Source organism: Chiloscyllium plagiosum, unplaced genomic scaffold (genome assembly GCF_037043375.1).
Source record: "Chiloscyllium plagiosum isolate Xiang-an unplaced genomic scaffold, Cpla_swu_hap1 HiC_scaffold_7, whole genome shotgun sequence".
Lineage (NCBI taxonomy): Eukaryota > Metazoa > Chordata > Chondrichthyes > Orectolobiformes > Hemiscylliidae > Chiloscyllium > Chiloscyllium plagiosum.
The window spans coordinates 33457511-33472255 of NW_028270145.1; the positions used below are offsets into that span (position 1 = coordinate 33457511).

Below are 14745 nucleotides of genomic sequence, written 5' to 3' on the forward strand. Positions count from 1 at the left end.
TGTCCCTTTTGCTTTGTATTTCCATCTACTTCAAGCATTTATCTAGTTTTCCCCAAAAATAAATATTGACTTCTGTCTGAACCAGACCCTTTGGCAAAACAGAGAAAAAGTGAGGACTGCAAATGCTGGAGATCAGAGTCGAGAGTGTGGTGCTGGAAAAGCATAGTAGGTCAGGCCGCATCTGAGGAGCAGGAGAATCTATGTTTCAGGCATAAGCCCTTCATCAAGAATAAGACTTGTGGGCCAGGGTTCGAGAGATAAATGGGAGGAGGGTGTGGATGGGGGGAAGGTAGCAACCTCTGTATACATCGCATCAGCCTCCGTCACTTCTGCCACCGACAAACAGACCCCACCACTCGGGATATATTTCCCTCCCCACCCCTATCAGTGTTCTGGAGAGATCATTTCCTCCACAACTCCTTTGCCAGATCCACACCCCCCCCTCCACCAACCCTCACCCCACTCCCGGTACCTTCCTCTGCCACCGTAGAAAGTGCAAAACCTATGCCCACACTCCCCCCCCCCCCCCTCACCTGCGTCCAAGGCCCCAAAGGAACCTTATATATCTGACATAAATTTAACCTGTACCTCCACAAATGTATCTAATGTATCCATTGCACCCAATGTGGAGAAGGATGCCACCTTGCAGATCATTTCAGAGAACATCTTTGGGACACTCACCCCCAACCAACCCACCGCCCCATGGCTGAATGCTTCAACTTCCTCCTTCCACTCCACCTAGGACATGCAGGTCCTGAGCTTCCTCCATACTAAACCCTAACCACCTCACGCCTGGAGGAAGAACGTCTCATCTTCTGCCTTGGGACCCTGCAACCACACAGGATTAATGTGGATTTCGTCAGTTTCCTCATTTCCCCTCTTCCCCCCCCCCCCCCCCCATTACAGTCCCAAGCCTCCAACTCAGCACCACCCTCTTGACCTGTCCATCGTATTTCTCATCTATCCACTCCACCCTCCTCTCCGACCTATCACCTTCTCCCCCACCTTCATCTACCTATTGCATTCTGAGCTACCCTGCCTCCAACCCTACCCCCCCGCCTCCCATTTATCTCTCAACCCCTTAGCCCACAAGCCTCAAACTTGATGTAGGTTTATACCCGAAACGTCAATTCTCCTGCTCCTCAGATGCTGCCTGCTGTGCTTTTCCAGCACCACACTCTCAACTTTGGCAAAACATTTCATTTTGCCTCAAGTGCTAACAGATGAATTCCTTTTATTCTCCCAATTTGTGGGAGTGTTAAGTTTATACATCTCATCACTGATTTGTCAATTTTTATAAATATCAAAAATAATATTAAAGTCTCCATATGTTTCCTCTTTACCTTATTCATGCCAATGCATATATTTCTCATATTGCAAGTCTCTCCTCAGCTAAAGATGTTCATTGCGGGCATCATTCTGCTAAAATTATGCTGTATGCTCTCTTTGGTTCGAAGTGTATGTTCTGACATAGGAAAGCCCAAAGTTGCATACAAACTTCCTTTGTACTCAAAATTTTCAAACCTGAAAATTCTCTTAACTTTTCAGTATTTGTACCTTCAGCGTTTTCGCTTCTGGTTTCTTTGTTCTTCCACACTCCAGTGTCTTAACTCTGTACTTTTGATTTTTTACATTTTGTCTTCCAGTACATAATTCTGCTTGATAATTTGCTTAAGTTTTCATGATTTCTTTACAATTCTCATCACTGTTTGCCAAATATCACACTTTTATATCAATGATCTATGCCTTATACTAAAAACAAAAGTTGACCTAGTCATTATTTGTTTGACCACATACAATGTGTTTGTGTGAAGAATACACATTTACTGTTGGTCTTTCTCTTATATACATCAGATAACTTTCTATTCATGATGTTAAATTTTGTTTCAAACTTAAATTTTCCTAATGGTTTTATCAGACCGCTTATGGAGTGACATCAAACATTTCTTCAAAGGTCACTGAAATATTTGTAGAAAAGAAATTGCTGTTTTATCTTGATTAATAAATGTATTTTTAAATGTATAATTTGATCTTAAACTGAGTTCTGCTGATTTATGCACAATTGATGTCACGTAAACTGCTTTGTATTTACTCAATGTATCCATATCATCATTTTTGAACAATGGTTACATTCATTTGTTTCAAGCCTCAGTTTATATAGTTTGGGGTGATTGAGAAATTGTGAATAAAGCTATTGCTATCTGTCATCTAATTTCCTTCAACAGACTAATGTATAAGCTCAAATCCAGTGACTTAACCATTGTGAGTTCCACTAACAATTGTTTTAAATCTTTGTCTGCATCCTCACTTTCACTGTAATTTATAATTAGAGATTCCAAATATTAATTTTAATTTTTCTGCCATTCTTTAACTGTCTTGTCCACAGTTAGAGTCACTTCTTCATCCCTCACTGTCCTACTTTCTTTTTAACAATTAACAAAAGCCCTTACCATTCACAAAAAGTAAAAATGTGAATCATACATTTATGGATTGCATTCATATATAGTATACATATATAAGAATTCCTTGCAATTATTTACTTACATGTTAAACATTTCTTTGTGAATCCTCCCTGTTGACTTTTCCCAGTCTCAATTGTTAAATTCCATTAATAATGGAAACTGCCCATGGAATGTTATTTCACTATGATTTCTCACTGACCAGTGGTGTCACCACCGAGACGAACAGAAGAATCTGATAGGGGTCTGAATGCCAGTTAGTTCAGTTGGCTGGATGGCCAGTTTGCTATGCAGAGTGATGGCAATAGCGTGGATTCAGTTCCTGCACCAGATGAGATTACCATGAAAGATTGTCCTTCTCAATCTCTCCCTTGCCAGAGGAATGGTGACCCACAGGATAACCAGTTATCTCCGAGAAAGCAGCCTATGGTCTAGTCAGACTATGATGACTTTATATTTACTTTTATATTCTATTCCCCTTGAAATAAAAGCCAATATTTCATTTAACTTGTCTACTAATTTGGATGCTAGTTTTTTATGATTCGTGGTTGAGGACTCCCAAATCTCTTTTCTGCAGCTTTCTGCAATCTTTTTCCATTTAAAATAACATTCAGCTCTTCTATTCTTCCAGCTAAAGTGCATAACTTCATATTTCCTCACAATCTATCTGCTAAGATTTTGCCCACTCATTTAACCTGTCTGTATCTTTCTGCGGCCTCTTTGTGTCATCCTCACCACTTGCCTTCTCGTTTATTTTTGTTTCATCAGCAAACTTGGTTACTGTACATTCATTTTCCTCATTCAAGTCATTAATATATTATAAATAATTGTGGTCTTAGCACTGATCACTGTGGTACACCATTAGTTACAAGTTGCCATCCTGAAAATGTCACCCCACCTTTATTCTACTCTGTCTTCTTTTAGTTAGAATATTATTAGATTAGATTACTTACAGTGTGGAAACAGGCCCTTCGGCCCAACAAGTCCACATCGACCCGCCGAAGCGCAACCCACCCATTCCCCTACATTTACCCCTTACCTAACACTGCGGGGAATTTAGCATGGCCAATTCACCTGACCTGCACATCTTTGGACTGTGGGAGGAAACCGGAGCACCTGGAGGAAACCCACGCAGACACGGGGAGAATGTGCAAACTCCACACAGACAGTTGCCTGAGGCTGGAATTGAACCCAGGTCCCTGGTGCTGTGAGGCAGCAGTGCTAACCACTGAGCCACCGTGCTGCCTGTATCATAGAGGATTGGTCATTTCCAACACCATTGGCTTTTTTCTTATTAAGTAATCTAATGTGTGGTACCTTATCAAACAACTCCTGAAAATCCAAATATATTATATTCACTATTTTCCCCTTAATCTATCCTGCCTGTTACCACCTCAAGAATTCTAGTAAGTTTGTCAGCCACAATTTCCCCTTGCTGAAGCCATGCCAGCTCTGCTTGATTATGTTATGCATTTCTGACAGTTGTGCTATGACATCCTTTATAATAGATGTTAATTTTTTTCCCCATAACAGACGTTAAACTAGTTGACCTATAGTTACCCGTTGTTGGCCTGTTTCTCTTTTTAAGTAAGGGTATTATATTGCTAGTTTTCCAAACCTTTGGGACTTTTCCATAATATAAGGATTCCTGGAAGATTATTATCAGTGCATCTACTATTTCTTTAGCTACTTCCTCAAGCATTTAGAACACACCTCATCAGGTTCAGGGGACTTATTGGTCTTTAGAGTCATAGAGTCATACAGATGTACAACATAGAGTCATAGAGATGTACAGCATGGAAACAGACCCTTCGGTCCAACCCATCCATGCCGACCAGATATCCCAACCCAAACTAGTCCCACTTGCCAGCACCCGGCCCATATCCCTCCAAACCCTTCCTATTCATATACCCATCCAAATGCCTCTTAAATGTTGCAATTGTAACAGCCTCCACCACATCCTCTGGCAGCTCATTCCATACACGTATCACCCTCTGCGTGAAAAAGTTGCCTCTTAGGTCTCTTTTATATCTTTCCCCTCTCACCCTAAACCTATGCCCTCTAGTTCTGGACTTCCGCAGCCCAGGGAAAAGACTCTGTCTATTTATCCTATCCATGCCCCTCATGATTTTATAAACCACTAAAAGATCACCCCTCAGTCTCCAACGCTCCAGGGAAAACAGCACCAGTATATTCAAACTCTCCCTATATCTCAAATCCTCCAATCCTGGCAACATCCTTGTAAATCTTTTCTGAACCCTTTCAAGTTTCACAACTTCTTTCCGATTGGAAGGCGACCAGAATTACATGCTTTATTCCAAAAGTGGCCTAACCAATGTCCTGTACAGCTGCAACATGACCTCCCAACTGCTGTACTCAATATTCTCAACAATAAAGGAAAGCATACCAAACACCTTCTTAACTATCCTATCTACCTGTGACTCTACTTTCAAGGAGCTATGAACCTGCACTCCAAGGTCTTTTTGTTCAGCAACACTCCCGAGGACCTTACCATTTAAGTGTATAAGTCCTGCTAAGATTTGCTTTCCCAAAATGCAGCACCTCACATTTATCTAAATTAAACTCCATCTGCCACTTCTCAGTCCATTGGCCCAACTGATCAATATCCCGTTGTAATCTGAGGTAACCTTCTTTGCTGTCCACTACACCTCCAATTTTGTTGTCATCTGCAAACTTACTAACTATACCTCTTATGCTCACATTAATCCTCATTAGTTTCCCTAGTGTTTTTTTTTTCTCCAGTTATGGTTATTTAATTTATTTCCTGCCCTCCTTTTGCTCTTTGAATATTTTGTAATTTTGGAATTCCATTTGTGTCTTCTATTGTGAAGACAAATGTAAATAATTTATCCAATTCTTCTGCTATTTCCTGGCTTCCAATTATTATTTTGCCAGCCTCATTGTTTCAGGAGCCTATGGTAATTGTAGCTTCTGTCTTCAGTTTTATATATTTAAAGAAATTCATCTATTTGTTTTGATAGTAATTGCAACTTTACTCTTAAAGTTTACTTTCTTTCTCTTGATTATTTTTGGTTGTCTTTTTGTTGGGTTTTAAAAGCTTCTCAATCCTCTGGCTTACCACTAACCTTTGCCATTTTGTTTTCAATTTGTTGCTTGCCTTAACTGCCCTGGTTAACCTTTCTTAGAATCCTTCATACTGGATCTTTGCTGTGACCCATGAATTATTTTCTAAATGTCTCCCATTATTCTTCAGCCATCTTTGTTGCTAAACTCCCTTCCCAATCCACTCCAACAGCTCCACCCTCATTCCTTTGTAATTACCCTTATTTAAGATTAACACAGTTATTTCCAACACCAGTTCTTTCCTCTCCAAGCAAATGCTAAATTCTGCCATGTTATTAACATTGTTTCCAAAGGAATCTTTTCTTCTGACATTATTTATTAAACCAGCCTCATTATACAGCACCAGTTCTAAAATAGCTTGTTCCCTGATTGGATGTGAAACATATTGTTTGATAAAACTGTCCCACATGCACTCTATGAATGTATGATGTAAGTTAGATGAGGAGGAATTTGGCTATGAAGGCTGGATCATTAATCCTGAGATAGACAAATTTTTAATTCGGAAATGAATCGAGAGCTCTCAGGAAGAGGCAGGAAAGTGGAGTTGAGGATTATTAGGTCAGCCAAGATCTCATTGAATGACTGGATGAACTGAGTGATTTTCTTCTGTTACTATATCTTATGGTCTTATAGTATATCAGACTAGTTGTTACACAATTAGCTAATCTTTGACTTTCCATCTTTACCTCAATTACAAAATTTCTAGGACAATAAAGAAGAAATGAAACATCAATCTTTTAATTCCTCTAAGAATTTTTAATTGGATTGCTCACAGCATTGTTTAGGAGATTGGAATGTAGTTGCTAGAGGTTCCAGAGAATTCTGCATTTCATAATAACTATTTAAACAGAATTTAAATATTGTATGTAAACAGTTGTCTGTCACCATGCAGTTAGAAAATGCAGCTAGTAGGTGGCACTATGGAGATGGTTTCTGATGTACCGGTCATCCACCTTGCTATTTTGTACAGTATGTGAAAGAGCTTCACTGCGCAATGGCAATTTATTAGTCGCGAAAAAGGGTTTGTTGATAAATTTTGACCTTTCCAATTATAAGCAAGCTGAGAGCTTTTTTTCCTTCCAATGCAAGCTACAAAAATGGGTCTTAAGAAAAGATGTATTTAAATTTACAGGCAACTCATTCCAAACTTTCAGTCAGAGTTCAGTATACAGACTTAAGGTATTCTGAAAAAAATTTGGAAGTAAATCTGCTGAAAATGATATGCTATTGCAACATTGGTATAAATCATTAACATAGAATTATTTCTTAAATGAGAAAGTAAATGTGACTTTAAGAGATGTACAGAGAAATCATTCTGTTTCTTCATGTTTCTCTTTATTCTATTTTGGCATATATAAATCAAAATGCTCATGTAAACCGTAAGAAACCTGAAATTCAGAATCAACTCCCCTGAGAAAAAAAGCATGAACAGTGGTCTATTTCTTTAATATAAAAATTACGTTAACTCAATTAGTTTTTGAATAATAATTGCATTTATCAGAAAAATATTATTGATCCTAGTTGGCATGTGTGATTGAAATAACTTTAAAAATCTTTCAAGAATTCAAAAGTACTTCATTATCAAGGTGAGGGCTTAAATATCAAGGAATTTTAAATTTTAATCACAAGTACTAAGGAAAACATATGGTTTTCTCACCAATATGAAGCATTCACCCTTTTCTACTTTGCTGATTAATTTGTGTTGATTCTGACGAGTGACTAGATCACTTGTAGATGGCAGTCTGGTATAATATTGTTGAGGATGTTTAGTACTTCATATTTAAAAGTGGTTGATGTATTCAATTTATAATCTGAAAGTATTATTGACCATCTGAACCAAGATTGTGTTTTTGTACATCAGCTAATACTATGGACGAAGTGTGAGTGGGTGAAAATGAGGACACAGTGAATGATGTGGTTACATGTATAAATGTACTAAAATACACAATAAAATAAAACGATCTTTGAATCATTTTAAGATTATACTTTATTTCAATTAAAATCCTACACAAAATTCCACATTGGTTTACAATGTGATTTTATATAAATTAAATAATATTTGCACAATGTCAGCGAATGGCAGACAGTAATGGTTATAATGATCGTAATGTATAATGCAGCAAGACTTTTTAAGTTGGTGCATTAGAAGGTCTCTGCAACTAATATAAACTAATTGCCAGAATCGCAAAAGATACCGCCCCCCCGCCCCCACCTCAAGTAAGTCAAAATCCAGAATTCAACAATATGAATCACAATGTCACTTAAGTTATTGGAGATTATAACCATTGTGGCACAGGTTCTGGTTTGACATTTCCAAAACATTTAAAATCCACATTAAAAGACAGCCAATTAGGTCATTGTGTTTTTCCACACAAACCATTTACGCTTACTCATTAGTTTACTTAAACTTTAAGTTTAATCAGAGTTAACGTATCGGGTCCGGTGAACCCTTCACGGACCCGAAAGGTTAACTCTGAGTTCTCTTCACAGATGATGATGCTGCTGCTGCTGCTGCTGCCAAACCTGCTGAGCTTTTTTAGCACTTCTGTTTGTGTTTCTGATTTACTGCATCCGCCGTCTTTTCGGTTTTTATTTAGTATTTCACTGGATATCAATTGCCTCAACAGGTTTAATATCAGTCATTATCGACAATTTAATACTGATTTCCAACGCACTCAAGATTTATTGAATAGTTATAGAAGGAGTGTTGCTAGTATTGTTGAAGATAGATCTGTGCAGGAGCTGCTAAAGTTTTATGTACTACACTTTTGGCTGGGGCTCTGTGTGGTTCTTACATTTGATGTTTCCCTTGTGTCGGTTGAATGCATCTTTGCTCTAGTCGATCGCCGAGAGGTAGAACCGCGCCGTTCGGTTTCTCGGAGCTTGACAAACTCCCATACTACCATGGTGAAGATGGAGGAAGTAGCTGCTGGATTAGCAGCGTTTCACATCCAACAGTTCGTCTCCATGTAATATTAAAGGGAATTGTGATGGATTTATTTGATCGTAGCCCATTACTAAGGTAATCATATGGGCTTGTTTCCCCACTAATCAGAAAAATCAATTAGATCAATTTTGAAACAGCGGAGATTTTTATTCAGTGGAGTGCCCGCACGGACCAAATGACTTGTTGCAGTCCCAAGCAAATCCCGTCGTATTCGTATGATGGCTGAGATAGTACCGGGTCTTTTTTTAATAGCAGTTGCACTCACATCATTTACCACAGTTATTAAGGAATCACAGTACAGTAAATTAGTTTACCGTGATCACTTGTATTGTCCAACGATTACCTCCTGCTCATTCTCGACTGATATGTCTGTGTCAAAGGAAATGTTTTTTCAGCACTTGACCTGTCACATACCATTGAAAGAAAGAATATTTTGCCACGGGCCATTTAAACAATCCTAGTAACTTGCCCTGAATCTATACGCCTGCTCGCCTTCTCGTCGATTCCTTAGGAACCGGTGTATCAACTTTTTTTTTGTTAATCGCATTGCCGAGGCTCTGACCTCTTTCTCTTCCGAAGTACTTAGTGTACGTTGACATTCCTGGACACTTTTCCAACACCCATTCCATATCTTGCACTCTAACCTTAACACCAGTAAGAGCTGACAGTCGCTTGATTTTGACGCTTTATATCTGATGTGTAGGCTATCTTGGCGTGAGCGAACGTAAACGGTACTGGAGTGTTTTAACCATTTTTGTTGGTGGGACTTTTCTTCCTGTTTGTTGCAGTGTCTGACGCGGTTTTCAGCTTTTACTCAGAGGAGCTGGGTTCCATTCGGTCGATTTTGTCCGTGTGTATTAGTAGTGGTAATAGAGCAATTGGGCATATTTACTCAATGTAAATATCGCGTTTTAACTGTTACTTTTTAGATACATAATAATTGACTTAGGCTATAGATTGTCGTTGGGTTAAAACTTATTCCAGGATATTTGTAATGTAAATAGTATGTCTGATACAATATAAACATAGCAAAAACAGGAACATATAATTCGCAATTTTCAGGGAAGTAGTTGGAGGCAAGTGGAGAAACAACCCTATTCCAGTAAGTAACGCAATTTTCCTGTCATCATGGCTAAAAATATGTTGAGATCAATAGAAATACATTCTTCAGATTAATACACAACTGTTAACTCTTCGTGCCACATTGTTTTTGAGACTAGTCAACTATTCTCGATATATTAGATCCTCATTCAGTCTCACTGGTAATCTCTCAGGATTGATGTAAAATTATTAGTCCAGACAAAAAACCTTTGATTTCTATATTTTTCTTTGCTATTTTGAATTTATTTGGTTTAGTTTGATCTTCAATAAATTGTGAATTTTACAGATTGGTTTTAATAGAGGTACAGAATTATGGCAAATAAAACTAGTTTTGATAATTACAATGACTGGCTTTTATTATTAATTGGCTAAAAGAATTAAAGTAACCAAAAAAAGTTTAAAATGTATGTATTGCTATGGCAGACCTAGAAAATTTTATGATATCAAATGATTAAGAATGAACAGCGACCCATCTTGATAGGCTAAAGAAATGTTAATGGAAATTACTCCATGAATTTTCTAATCAGCTACACTAATGGTTTCCAACAGCTATTGAATTCACTTCATGCAACTTTGTAAATTGTATGCATGACACTGGCATAATCCATGACTGTCCACAACAGTAAGAAAACCAGGAAATGTGCCACAACAATTTAATACTGATGATATGCATAGTATTCAGTACCAGGTTTACATTGTCATGTAATTATACAGTTTCTAAAATGCCTTTAAAATATTCAGCCTCTTGGAAGTTGAACTTGTATCATGCAACACCATACAGTCAGTGTAGTATCATTAAAAAGATAACGTTCCATGATCACAGGTGTCTTTTGATTACCGTTAGCACATTTCAGTAACAAATAAGACATCCGGCATGACATTTTCTGCCAATTTTTCTTACAGCACTGCACTTTGAAGATGGAAACAGAGGTTACTGATGGCCCTATCACTGGTGGTGGTGAGTTTTTAAACAGTTTTTTTTAACTAAATGTTGTCAAGCTTCTGGCAGAATGTAGATAATTGTGCACTCAAAAATTACAGTCAGTGTTTTTTTAAATTAATGTTGTTCTTGAATTCGTATCATCCAAAGGAAGTGAACATCTTAAAATGAAACAGTCTTTTAGACAGAATGCATAATAAATTCCCTTACAGATAAATCACTCTACTTATTCTGGGTTTAAGCAGTGTTATTTTAAATGTTTGAATAAACACTGAGAACACAAACGTTCATATTGCACAAGAATACTTTATTGGCAACAAGAACTATGCTTTATTAACTATGGTGTGATGACTGACCTCTTCATAACAGGTAGTGATGACTTCTCCCCCAAGATGGAGCATTCACGGGTGGTGTTCCCCACCACAAGCACGCCCAATGGCCAGTACACCTCCCTGAATCACATGACTAACAGTAAGTGCCTTTTTTGTGCTAGTTTCTACTCTGCATCAGCATAATTCTCCGAATCTGCTAGTTTTGTTACCACAGACTACAACACAGGACTCAAATCTCTGAGGAGAAATTCAGCAAAGGGTGATTAGTACTGGTGTGTATATATGAACCTGCCTTACAGTCTAAATTATGGAATGTTTGGATTTGGAAATATTTCTTTATCCTTGCCAGGTAAGATATATTTGTGTTCAGTATGCAATTTGTTCTATTCATATGAGTTTGTATGTGTATTAGAAAAATACTCTGAATAATAAATAATAGGTTTCTTAAGAAATATTAGTTCAATTTTTAACAATTGTCAGAGACTACTGCATTTAGAATTTTAGTTTGAGCATAATCATTTTCTGACATTCTACTTTTATTTATATTTAGATAATTTTACATATGTGAAATCACTTATGTTAGTTTTTTGAGACCTTTTAAAGCCTTGGATTATTTTCTATCTCATTTTCCATGCCATCTGATTTACAGTAAGTCAGAATATAGTGGTTATGGAAAAGAATCAGTGTTTCCTGGTGTAGTTAGTTCCATTTGTCAGAATACTGGACTCAGAAAATAAGACTGGAGGTTTAGGAAACATTCTATGTTTAGAATGCTACCAGCTGATGTAAAATTATTTATCAGAGTTAGCTGATACATTGCTTTCTCTATCAAAGGAAGATGGCAGACACTGTCTGTTGTTTGTAGATTACACAAGTTGCTATTGCAATTTAGGCTGTTAGGCAAGTTAAATCTTACTAAACCTAGTTTTGAAATGTAAGAAGATGCTTCATGCAGCTGATGCAAATACGAATTATTGTGCTCCCAGGCATAATAGCAATTTGGAGGATCAATGCACAACGTATATTCAAAGAAAGAAGTTGTTTGCTACTTTCAGGTGATCAATCTTTCTTCTAAAATGAATAAATCTAGAAAAGAACATTTTTTTTTGGAGTAGGCACATAATTTGAATACTAATTACTTCATAATTTAAAATTCATGAAATGTAACTGGAGTGAGAGAAAACGACTGAATATTTTTTGAAAATCATTTTGTAACTCATTTTGTCTGTACACAGTAACACGTGTACATTGTTCTTAAATTTTAAGAATGTTGATTTTTATTGGGATAAAATGAAAGCTTCATAGGACATGTGTTTGTAAAGGAGTAGGTAATTCATGCTGTTGGGGATGATTTTGCATATGCCCATTAAAAAATGAATTTGTGAAAAAGTTATAAAGTGATTCAGTCATACAGAATGGAAACAGGCCCTTCAGTCAACCAGTCCATGTTGAGCATAATGACAAACTAAACTAGCTTCACTGACCTGTGCGTGGTCCATATCCCTCCAAACATTTCTTTTTCATGTAATTATCCAAATGTCTTTTTAAATGTTGTAACTATACTCGCATCCACCACTTCCTCTGGAAGGGATATTTCTCCTCTCACCTGAAAAAATATGCCCCCTTGATTGAAATCCCCCAGCCGGGGAAATGACACCTGCCATTCACCCTATCTTTACCCTTCATGATTTTATAAACCTCTACATGGATACCCCCTAACCTCCTACGCTCCAGTGAAAAACAAGTTCCAGTCTATCCAGCCTCTCCTTATTACTCCTATCCTCCATTCCTGGCAACATCCTGGTAAATCTTTTCTGAACCCTCTCCAACTTAATAATATCCTTCCTATGACAGGGTGACCAGAAATGGATACAGTACTCCAGAAGAGGCCTCACCAACGTCCTGTACAATCTCAACATGACATCCTAACTCCTATACACAATGGTCTGTGCAATGAATATAAGCATGTTAAATACTTTCCTAATCACCCTGTCTACATATGAATTCTACAAGTTGAATTTGAACATATTATATGTGTTTGAAATTTGTGAAAAAAAAATTAAAAGATATTGGCTACCTGACTATTTATTAGCAGTGGTTAATGTCAGGTGGGGTGTATGGAGTAATGAGATGCCTTTGCTGTTAATCATATTACTTATTGTTTGGGGTTAGTATGGACATGAACAAAGCTTTTTGGGATGAAATATTTAAAGAATGTGGAGATCCCGGTTTTCCCTGCTGTACTTTGTTTCCTTTTGCATTTTAGATCAGAAAAGACGTTTGATTCAAGTATTTTTTACAGAAGTTCTCTTAAGATGGGTTTCTTAATAGCTTTGGTTACTTTGTCATACTTTTACTGTAAATCTGTTTGAATCTCATGAGACAAAGTGTGGTGCCATATTTCTACTGCAGTTGCCAGAGCAGAAATAATTTGAAATGAAACCTGCTGTCTGTGCCCTAAATGTGCTAGTATTGTACAGAATCTCTCGCGATTGACTCATTACTACTTTTCGTGGAAATCAGTTTGGAGGTAACAGGGAATGTGGTACTATACAATGTAAGACTTATGTTTAGTGATCTGGGGTGGGGGTGGTGAATCTGCCCTCAAAAATGATCCCTTTTTATCTTGGATGTAAGATGATACCTTTGGCTCAAGGCCAAGTATTATTGGGAGAGTGAGAATGATGCAGACAGGACTAGCAACAAGTTTGTTACAGGAATGGGGTGGAAAAAGGTAGGTTTGTCTCAGCCTTAGAGCTTTTGTCAAAACAGTGTTGTTTAACCTTTTGATTGCCAATTTTGCTCATCTACTAAACAAATAGGTGTATTTTTTAAAAAAAATAATTATACCGAACTGTTCTGTAGCAAAACAGTACCGATGATTTGATTCAGCTCTAGCTTTACAGCATATCAAGTATGTTTAACATTCTAAATCAGATTTGTTTCTCCAAAATAATTTCTATTTAACGTGCAACAGTTCTCTCAAAACAATACAATTTTAATTGAAGTCCAGACATTAATGAAACATTAATTGAAGCATGGATTAAAATTAATATCCGTGGAGCTCAAGCAATAATCACTCTTTACATCTAGCAAAATATTCGGCTCAGTGAAAATAAAATCACTATTTTCTTATTTTTTATACAGTGATTTGGGGTAGTAGTGTGATTGTAGATAAAAGGAACATTTTACAACCTCAGCATATCCGAAGGGCATTTAGAAGTTTAGTCATTGTTATCCAACAGGGCAGCAAATTTGCATGTAGGAAGCTCACATAAACGAAATAAAACTCAAATAAACATAACTATATTGTTTTATTGATGCCGCTTGAGGGATAAATATTGGCCAGGATGTACGGGAATGTAACGTTGTGAAATATCTTCGATTCACCAGAGAGAGCAAGCAAGGCCTTTCCATCTGAATGTTTGTTAAAATACAGATCTAACAGCAGCCATAAAAAAAGTCAACTTAATGCTTCAGGTGGAGACAGTTAGTTCATACCAACCATTTTTCTTTGTGTTGCTTACATTTCAGATAGAGATACTGAATTAAATCTGGCAGTGTCTCCACTCAACATGTTAACATGACTTTTGTCTTACAACTGATGATAAAATTGTAGTGCATTTCCAGAACTCTTTTTATCTTCATTTTGAGTAAATTGAGCCTTTATCCTGTGCTGCTGAGAAGAATTCAAGGCATTCTAGTGACGTACAAGACTCTGAAGGGGCTTGATGGGGTATTGGGAGAATATTTCCACTGGCCAGGGAACTTAAAACATAGGGGCACAGTAATAGAATAAGGTGCCAATTGTTTATGTCTAAGATTGGAAGAAATTATTTCACTTAGAGGATTGTGAGTCTG

General features: G+C 37.2%; 1 protein-coding gene across 10 annotated transcripts in view; it reads left to right on the forward strand.

Annotated features, from left to right (window-relative positions):
* The window catches only part of LOC122551441 (zinc finger protein Helios-like), a 229577-nt gene that overhangs the window by 109426 nt on the left and 105406 nt on the right, over positions 1-14745 (forward strand). For 5 of the 10 annotated variants that reach the window (XM_043693360.2, XM_043693354.2, XM_043693353.2 and 2 more), the window contains 2 exons: positions 10516-10570; positions 10922-11023. In XM_043693360.2, coding sequence (XP_043549295.2) covers positions 10531-10570; positions 10922-11023 — 142 coding nt within the window. In that variant the 5' untranslated portion in view covers positions 10516-10530. Of the gene's footprint in view, positions 1-8032; positions 8587-9148; positions 9243-9398; positions 9614-10515; positions 10571-10921; positions 11024-11099; positions 11234-14745 lie in introns of those variants that run through there. The other 5 variants (XM_043693357.2, XM_043693359.2, XM_043693358.2 and 2 more) reach the window with 5 other exon arrangements.